Source organism: Prionailurus bengalensis, chromosome E4 (genome assembly GCF_016509475.1).
Source record: "Prionailurus bengalensis isolate Pbe53 chromosome E4, Fcat_Pben_1.1_paternal_pri, whole genome shotgun sequence".
Taxonomy (NCBI): domain Eukaryota; kingdom Metazoa; phylum Chordata; class Mammalia; order Carnivora; family Felidae; genus Prionailurus; species Prionailurus bengalensis.
Window position 1 is genome coordinate 16,914,840 of NC_057360.1, and position 9,618 is coordinate 16,924,457.

Genomic DNA, 9,618 nt, shown 5'->3' on the forward strand with positions numbered 1-9,618 from the left:
TGTCTTCCTATCTGGCTATCCATCTATGTATCTAATAATGTAAATACATATCTTTGTATCCATGTATGTATCTAACAATGTGTGTATATACACGTATGTATGTATCTATGTGTGTGTGTGTGTGTGTGTGTGTATGTAAGTACCTACATATTTAACAATGAATGTACCTAACTATGTATGTATCTATCCCCCCAGCAGCTACTATAGAGACTTCTGATCTCTCCCCTTCCCAATACTAGATTTAACTTAGAGGTCTATTTCTACTTAGTTTTTGCTATTTTCCCTTTTCCTTTAAGAAGACATTGGCCTCATCGAAGGGAACGCTCTCTAAGAGTTGCCAAGGAGCGTCAGTGCAGCCAGCACCTCCGAGGATGTCTAGTCTCTGAGGTGTCCTCTCTGGAGGCAGTGATGTGAGAGCCTGGTCCTGGTCCTTTGACCTATGACTCTGTCAGGGGGAAGACAGTGTCCAGGGACAGCTAGGCCTTTTGTGTCCTAGCGGGAGTCCATGCCTCTGTCATTTCTGAGTGATGTCTGGGAGAGGGAAATATTTACTGTCAAGAAAGTAACTGATGCCAGCAGGTAAGGAGGCCAGGCGCTGCTGTCTTCCAAATATTTTATTTAAATAAATTTTTCTTTTGCATGTGTTTGAATTTTCTAGAAAAAAAGTTCTGACAAACACTATACCGCTTGGACCATTTATACTCTTCTTGAGAAGGTGACTGCCCTTTCTCTACATTCCCCACTCCCCTGCCCTCCCCCCCCCCCCCCCCCCAAGAAACAAAAAGGCCACCAGAATACATTGAGCAGCAGGGAGGAGGCCTTCTCTGATGACGGTGGATGAGTTTGGCTGGAGTTGTTCAGATCTAGGCCCGGGGACTCCTCTCCAAGCCTGTGCTGGTTGGGGAGAAGGAGTAAAAGTGAAGAGGAATAAGGGGTGGACCCGGGGTGGGGGTGCCGGGAGAAGCAGGAATGAGACGAGAAGGAAACATGGGAGAGGAAGATAAGGATGATGGGAGGAACAGGGAGTGACTCCAGTGACTTCACGGGGCTCCTTTCATGGACCCACTTACTCCACAGAAGTTTGGGGGCCTATGGCACCCTGGATGGTGTTGGGGGGACCCTGGTGAAGGCTATCAGGGAGGCGGCGGGGGTGGGGAGAACATAAGCCTCGTTCAGCATCTGGGTCTCCTAAGTCCTGGGCTATGGAAACAAGTGAGAAGAGAGCTTCTGGGTGTTTCGCGCCTGGAGGTAGTTCAAATCCATTTGATTAGGGGACAGTGGGGTGCTGCACCTGGAGACAGAGGCCTCGTCCCGGCAATGACAACTGACTGACTGCCGTCTTAATTCAAGCTAGCAGCCAGTTGCCATGGCAACCATGTTACTTGTGTGGTCCCGGATCCGAGCGATCCTTTCTCCTAGATCGCATCTGACACCCAGCCTCAGCCGTCAGCTCCGTGTCTCCCCAAGGTCATCCGTCTTAGGGGGGCAGGAAGGGCGTGGGGAGGCATGTGCATTTGGTGTGGGGCGATGAGCAATCGTCCTGTGATGGGAAGGGGACAGCTAGCTGCTCCATGACGAGCCGTCCGTGTACAAGGGGACAGCCAGCCAGAGAGTGCTTCTTTCTCTGCTAGAAGGGGCTTATGACTAGGGGGTCTGAGCAGCCAGGGCATTTGGGGGCACCTGGTGTGAGAAGGTGGATGTGACTGGTTTTAAAACACGGGAAGGCCTGAATTCTGCCTCACAGGGTCGCCGTTAGAAGACGGATGCAGCAGTCACCGTGAGATGCCTGCCCCCACAGGCCCGGAGAATACCTGGAGGGCAGGTGAGTACCAGGCAGCCCAAGAGAGCAAACGGAGGACATTTTGCCATGAACACAATCCTGCAGAATTTAGCTTCTTGCTACTATAGATATCATAGTTTAGCTACATTGTTAATTAAATTGCAATTTTACTGCCTCCTAGAACAGCTTCTGTGGGAAAATATTTCAAGAGAGCTACCCAGCAGATTTGCAAGTGACCTTTCAGAGCACAACCCACTTCCAATTTGGGAATTATCCATCTTTGTCATATAGTCACAATACAATCAAAATACCAACCATCTCCTCACGTATGTGGATTAACCCGGCCTCCCAACCTCAGCCTGGTGGGGAGACACTCGCCTCAACTCAGTCGTGGATCTCGGGGCGCACAGGCCAATCGGACTGTCGGTTCTGCGCATGCCTGTGAGGCACTCAATACCCAACTTCCATCTGTTGGAGCAATTAGTGGGCTCAGAACAGAAGGTCACTCGGGGGGATTGGCGAGGTATTACACGTTGACCCTCAACATCATCACGTATCCAACAGCATCCACAGACAGTTCTGAGTACCTACTGTGTGCAAGGCACTTGCCTGAGCTTCAAGATAAATATTAATAAACCTCTATATAGCTTCGCTCTACTTTCACTTAAAGTCTGTAACTTCTGTATCCCATCTGCAACATGCCACACATCCATTACAACCTTATTGAAATTGTTTCCAGTGTGCCTTCCGCGAGACTGTACCGGATATTGCCTCAATTCCTTCCCTGCTGAGAAGCTTTGGTTACATAGGAAATCCCTAGGTCAGGTGTCTGTCAGATGTAGCATCTCCTTCCGGTCTGTAAAACATTGCACAGGCTCACAACTGCAGTTCACGGAAGTGAATGGAGTATCCTTGGTTTCCAGAACATTCTAGAAGTCACCACCAAGAGCTGTTAGTTTGTGCTTGGAGAAGGGCACCTTGCTGAGTGGTTCTGGGGGTAGCGTCTCAAAAAGAGGTCTTAGACAGCATTCGATACTGATCCGTGGTGATGGGGACCTTGTCATGAGTTGCAAGATACAGCTTTCAATGGATTTTGATCCACCTCACTTGAAACTTTTTCTCCCATGTGAGAAACACAGGAACTTGGCGTGTCTGTGTCGATGCACAACCTGATACAGTTGTATATTGCTGGAGTGCCCAAACACGAGGATTTCCAGTAAAAGGTTGTGTGGGGATAGGAATAGGAAAACACATATCTCTAACCTGAGTGGCGTATGGAGTAGACAGTGGACAGGTACCTTATCTGGGTATGTAATTGTGCACGTGTGCCCGAATCCGGCCAGGCCTTCCTATGAGAAATTTTTGGGAGAGAAGATGATGTACTTGTACAAAGTAGGTCGTCAATGACCATTTGATGAACAGAATATATTTGCCCAGGTACCTGTTGCCTGAATTCACACGCGTGTGTATATGTGTGTGCGTGTGGGCACTATTGTGTGCATGGTGGGCATGTGTGTGCATTTGGGAGACGTGTCAAGATGTATGGGCAAATGTTCCTTGTACTTTTGTGGATGGAGCTTGCGGGATGCAGGTGGAAAGGATGCCTGAGTCTGTGGTAAAGAGCATTGTTATCGGACACATAGCTGCCAAGACAGTGCCCAAGAACTGTCCATATTCTTTCTGGGGTGTCCTCCACGGGGACGCTCAGCCTGAGGTTCGTCCCTTGGTTAGTTCCTCTGTGGACACGAGTGCATCACTTTGGGCATTGCTGCTCTCTCGCCCGTGTGTGTTTGGAAGGTGGCTTAGTCCCTGAGGAAGGACGCCTCTGCTCCCTGCCTAACTAGACAGGCAGTGATGGCCTCTTTTCCATCTGGAGAAGCTTGGGCTGAGCAGAGATCCAGAGGTCTTCCTCGGCCTTCCTCTTCTTCTTTTTCTTCTTCCCTTTGTTTCGCTCTGGCTGTGGGCCACTCTTGCCTGGCCGGCTCCAGCAGCAGTGGCAACAGATGAAGATGAATGTCATGACCACTAGTAGTGGCAGCCCTAGCAGGATGCCCAGGCAGATGGTGTTAAAGAGGCCCTGTTGGTGTTTGGTCAAGATGGTGTCCCAAATGATGCTGAAGAAAGAGCTGATCTTCTCCATGGCGCCGGGCTAGGCTGGGGCCACAGCAAACTCGTAGCTCACTAGAAAGTCCTGGGCTCAAGCTGAGACAGCCTTGTCCACTTGCAATTTCTTCCTCTTCGAGCCCTGGGCTTGGGCATGCACCTGTTACCAGCTGAAGAGAGCAAAACAGACAATTCAAGAGAAACGCAATGGTAATGGTCTACAATTTTTAACAACGACGTATTTTTGAGGCTTAGGAAAAGGGACAGAATTGAAGATTTCCAGAGTTCGCTGAAATTGTATTGAAACCCAGTAAACAAAATAAAAGCACACATTTAAGTAAGTACTCACTATTCTTGTACACGCTCTATTGGGGATAAGAATTGATAGTGTATCAGACCTGGCTCATCGAGGGTGCTCAGCATTTGGTGGATACGTGAATCAACGTGCGGATTCAGGGTTCCGGGTAGGGGTTGGCGCCTCTGTAGGAGCGGTTCTCCATCTTTTCTCCCTGCAGCTCATCTGATGGGCGTTGAACCCATACTCCTCACAGGACAGCTGTGTCTCACTTTCTGTGAACACACGTGCCATTTTCCACACATACTGAAGCTTAAGCACAGGACGGAATATCTGAGTCTTGCCGCCTGTCACAGGGGCCTGGACCTTCCCCAGGCTATGAGGTCAGCAGTCCTTGTCCTGCCTCAGCCCTGACTTCTTTACTGTCCCTTCACGCTCTCTTCCCAGCTCCGTCTCCTCCCTCTTCACATCCCGCTCCTGTGCCCAAAGAGGACTCACCGAGCTTTGCGGTGGGGGACCATGTGCTGGTTCCCTCTGTTTCTCTCCTCGTCTCCCTCATCGCTCTCATCTCTGCTTCCTGTCCCCCAGCTGAATATTCCCAAGACTCCTGCCCTGCCTGTGCCTGTTCTTGGCATTGGAAAAGGAGTCCCGCAGGCTGCTCAGCAATGGTGTTTAGAAACTGGGATGGGGGTCCATACTTCCACCCTCAGCTCAACTATAGCCGGGACTGTTCTGGTGCTTATACAGAGTGGCCCTTCTTCCACCGGTACCCTCTCCACCTTTCCACGTGTATCTTAGGCCTCAGCTCTCAAGTGTAAGGTCTTACAGGCTCCTTCAGTTCTGGAATCTACAGGTTCCTATGTCTAAACAAGACTTGGAGGGTAACATGGTTCAAGGCAATTCAAGAGGCCTTCTGGTACAAGACATTGTCTGGGACCCAAAGATCAAAGACCCGTTGATTTTCAGCTGGAGAACTTAGAGATCATCGCAACCAATGCTCTCACTGAAAGGTTAAGACTCTGAGGCCCAGAGTGGGGAAGGGACATGCCTAAGGCCACACAGAGGTACCACAAACACCCAGAGTTGGGGATAATGGGTCAGTTTCTCTTCCAAGGCTGCTGGGCAATCAGAAAAACCAGGATGATGTTACTTTATATTTGTGTTTTACTTGATACTTTTCTAACCACTTTCACATGAGTTATGTTTTTAAAGAGAGAACAGGATGTTTATGGAGAAAACCGCTGGGGACCCAGGTTCACAATCATTATGAAGTCCAGGTTTCATTCTGTTGTATTTCACTGGGGCATGAATGTGTGGCCCCTCCTGAGGAGTGTGTTATACTCAGGGGTTGTCCACAGAAGTCTAATTCCTTAGAGAGCACTCTGTAAGTTCCACACGTACCTGTGTGTTCACTCAAACTCCACCCGAACTCAGTCCTAGCCTGCCGGCATTTGGGCTCATGCCCTGAGCACATAATCTACACACTTTATGCAGTTGTATAAACGGGTGCCTACTGCTGAAATGCTTGGTCCTTGAAAGTGAAGTAATGCTATATAATGGCCCTGATATGCCGGTCACCATCCCGGGCACTCTACACCTATTGACCCATTTTGTTTCATTACAACCTTAGGAAGTAGGTACAGGTATTTTCCTCATCTTTACAGCTGGACAGACAGAGGCAGAGGTCACACAGTGAGTGAGTGGCAGAGCTGACCTGACTGATTCTGGGGCGTTTGGCTCCAGATCCCCAGGTTGCGAGCCCTTCATAGGTGTCGCTCTGAGCCTCCTATTCTTTTGTGTAGAATTAACCCGTTTTGGCAAGTAGCCCAGGATTTATAGAATCTTACAATACTTGGCTATTCCCTAGATTGACTTAAAAACGTTTATCCCAATCTGTTGTGGAAGAAGACTGCACAGTGATTTATTTCCCATTGTTAGATACTTCACAAATGCATGAAGATACATACAGTAAAAATCCAGTCCTGCTCAAGGGGAGGTTTATAGAAAGCATATGACTGCCTGAATATAAACTCAACTCGCAACAAAGAAAAACATTCTGAGAAGTCACACCCCTTTGCCAGAGGCTCCGTGTGAGCCCCTCAGAAGCCCTGGAACATCATGTGCCATGGATATGCTCACACGCCATCAAGCCCACAGGCTCTTTGTCGAGAAAAAGCACCCTTGGGTATCCTCCCCGCCCCCTGCCATCAAGGCCAATCCACTGACTTGCTCCTTCTCACACACTTGGGTCTCTGGATTTCCCTTCTTACTTTGCCGTCACCTTTGCTTTTACTTCAGCCCTTGTTTGGCCCCATATATATATATATTTTTTGGCCTATCTGGAGGGATTTCCATGCTCTCTTGAAGGAAGACTTTGGGGGCTTTTCACTAATTTGATCCACACATATATTTTCCTGGGACTAAATGCTCCTCATACCATATTTCTAGGACTCAAATTAGATACCACCACCACATTTGTTGACAAACTACTCTGTGTCAGATGTCATGCTGGTCCCTGCAGGGAACATAAATGCATTAGGAGCCCACTTTTGGGTTCATCTAGGGAAAGAGAGGAAGGGCTTTGAACCCTTGGAGAATATTAGGGCAGTTTTCATGAAGGTAGAGCCACCTGAGGAGGACCTTGAAAGATGAGCAGGACCTTGACAGGGAAACATGGGTAAAAGGATGTTCAAAGATTCTAGGCAGAGAAACTTCGAGAATATGGCAGGAGAACAGGCTGTCTTCTGGTGAGCCTGGGGTTCAGGGTGGGAGAGGGGAGGACTGTAGATTGTGGCCAAGGTAGAGAGGGCCTCCATAGGGTGTGTATTTATTTGGGGTCTTTATTTATTTTTATTTAAAAAAAATTTTTAAAAATTTACATCCAGATTAGTTAGCATATAGTGCAACAATGATTTCAGGAGTAGATTCCTTAGTGCCCCTTACCCATTTAGTCCATACCCCCCTCCCACAACCCCTTCAGTAACCCTCTGTTCTCCATATTTAATAGTCTCTTATGTTTTGTCCTCCTCCCTGTTTTTATATCATTTTTGCTTCCCTTCCCTTATGTTCATCTGTTCTGTGTCTTAAAGTCCTCATAGGAGTGAAGTCATATGATATTTGTCTTTCTCTGACTAATTTCTCTTAGCATAATACCTTCTAGTTCCATCCACATAGTTGCAAATGGCAAAATTTCATTCTTTTTGATTGCCGAGGAATACTCCATTGTATATATACACCACATCTTCTTTATCCGTTCATCCATCAATGGACATTTGGGCTCTTTCCATACTTTGGCTATTGTTGATAGTGCTGCTATAAACATTGGGGTGCACGTGTCCCTTCAAAACAGCACACCTGTATCCCTTGGGTAAATGCCTAGTAGTGCAATTGCTGGGTCGTAGGGTAGTTCTATTTTTAATTTTTTGAGGAAACTCCAAACTGTTTTCCAGGGTGGCTGCACCAGCTTGCATTCCCACCAGAAATGCAAAAGAGATCCTCTTTCTCCGCATCCTTGCCAACATCTGTTGTTTCCTGAGTTGTTAATTGTAACCATTCTGACAGGGGTGAGGTGGTATCTCATTGTGGTTTTGATTTGTATTTCCCTGATGATGAGTGATGTGGAGCATTTTTTCATGTGTCGGTTGGCCATCTAGATGTCTTCTTTGGAGAAGTGTCTATTCATGTCTTTTGCCCATTTCTTCACTGGATTATTTGTTTTTTTGGGTGTTGAGTTTGTTAAGTTCTTTATAGATTTTGGATACTAACCCTTTATCTGATATGTTGTTTGCAAATAGCTTCTCCCATTCTGTTGGTTGCCTTTTAGTTTTGCTGATTGTTTCCTTCACTGTGCAGGGACCTTTTGATGAGGTCCCAGTAGTTCATTTTTGCTTTTGTTTCCTTTGCCTCTGGAGACACGTTGAGTAAGAAGTTGCTGCGGCCAAGATCAAGGAGGTTTTGCCTGCTTTCTCCTCGAGGATTTTGATGGCTTCCTGTCTTACATTTAGGTCTTTCATCCACTTTGAGTTTATTTTTGTGTATGATGTAAGAAAGTGGTCAAGGTTAGTTTTTCTGCATGTCGCTGTCCAGTTTTCCCAGCAACACCTGCTGAAGAGATTGTCTTTATTCCATTGGATATTTTTTCCTACTTTGTGAAAGATTAGGTGGCCATACATCTGTGGGACCATTTCTGGGTTCTCTATTCTGTTTCATTGATCTGAGTGTCTGTTTTGTGACAGTACCATACTGTCTTGATGATTACTGCTTTGTAGTGTAGCTTGAAGTCTGGGATTGTGATGCCTCCTGCTTTGGTTTTCTTTTTCAAGATCGCTTTGGCTATTCGAGGTCTTTTCTGGTTCCATACAAATTTTAGGATTATTTGTTCTAGCTCTGTGAAGAATGCTGGTGTTGTTTTGATAGGGATTACACTGAATATGTAGATTGCTTTGGGTAGTATTGACATTTTAACAATATTTGTTCTTCCTATCCAGGAGCATAGAATCTTTTTTCCATTTTTTTTTTTGTGTCTTCTTCAATTTCTTTCATTAGCTTTCTATAGTTATCAGTGTATATATTTTTCACCTCTTTGGTTAGATTGATTCCTAGGTATTTTATGGTTTTTGGTGCAATTGTAAATGGGATCGATTCCTTGATTTCTTTTTCTGTTGCTTCATTGTTGGTGTATAGGAATGCAACTGATTTCTATGTATTGATTTTATATCCTGCGACTTTGCTGAATAAATGAATACGTTCTAGCAGTTTTTTGGTGGAATATTTTAGGTTTTTATATAGAGTACCATGTCATCTGTGAAGAGTGAACGTTTGACCTCCTCCTAGCTGATTTGGATGCCTTTTATTTCTTTGTGTTGTCTGATTGAAGAGGCTAAGACTTCCAATATTATATTGAATAACACTGGTGAGAGTGGACTTCCCTGTCTTGTTCCTGACCTTAGGGAAAATCTCTGTTTTTCTCTATTGAGGATGATATTAGCATTGGGTCTTTCATATATGGCTTTTATGATCTTGAGGTATGATCTTTCTATCCCTACTTTCTTGAAGGTTTTTATCAAGAAAGGATGCTGTATTTTGTCAAATGCTTTCTCTGCATCTATCAAGAGATCATATGGTTCTTGTCCTTTCTTTTATTGATGTGATGAATCACATTGATTATTTTGCAGATATTGAACCAGCCCTGCATCCCAGGTATAAATCCCACTTGATCGTGGTGAATAATTTTTTTAATGTATTGTTGGATCCAGTTCACTAATATCTTGTTGAGGATTTTTGCATTCGTGTTCATCAGGGAAATTGATCTGTAGTTCTCCTTTTTAGTGGGGTCTCTGTCTGGTTTTGGAATCAAGGTAATAGTGGCTTCATAGAGTTTGGAAGTTTTCCTTCCATTTCTATTTTTTGGAACAGCTTCAAGAGAATAGGTGTTAACTCT

The 9,618-nt window shown here is 45.7% G+C and overlaps 1 protein-coding gene across 1 annotated transcript; it reads right to left on the minus strand.

Annotated features, from left to right (window-relative positions):
• Positions 1-599: 599 nt before the first annotated feature.
• KIAA0040 (KIAA0040 ortholog) lies at positions 600-4,053 on the minus strand. Its single transcript, XM_043569235.1, has one exon. It carries the CDS (start codon positions 3,918-3,920, stop codon positions 3,621-3,623), a length of 300 nt encoding a protein of 99 aa, XP_043425170.1. The 5' UTR covers positions 3,921-4,053; the 3' UTR covers positions 600-3,620.
• Between the last annotated feature and the right edge of the window lie 5,565 nt (positions 4,054-9,618).

Coding starts and splice junctions, on each gene's coding strand:
- KIAA0040 (XM_043569235.1), bottom strand. CDS start 3,920: ATGGAGAAGATCAGCTCTTTCTTCAGCATCATTTGGGACACCATCTTG.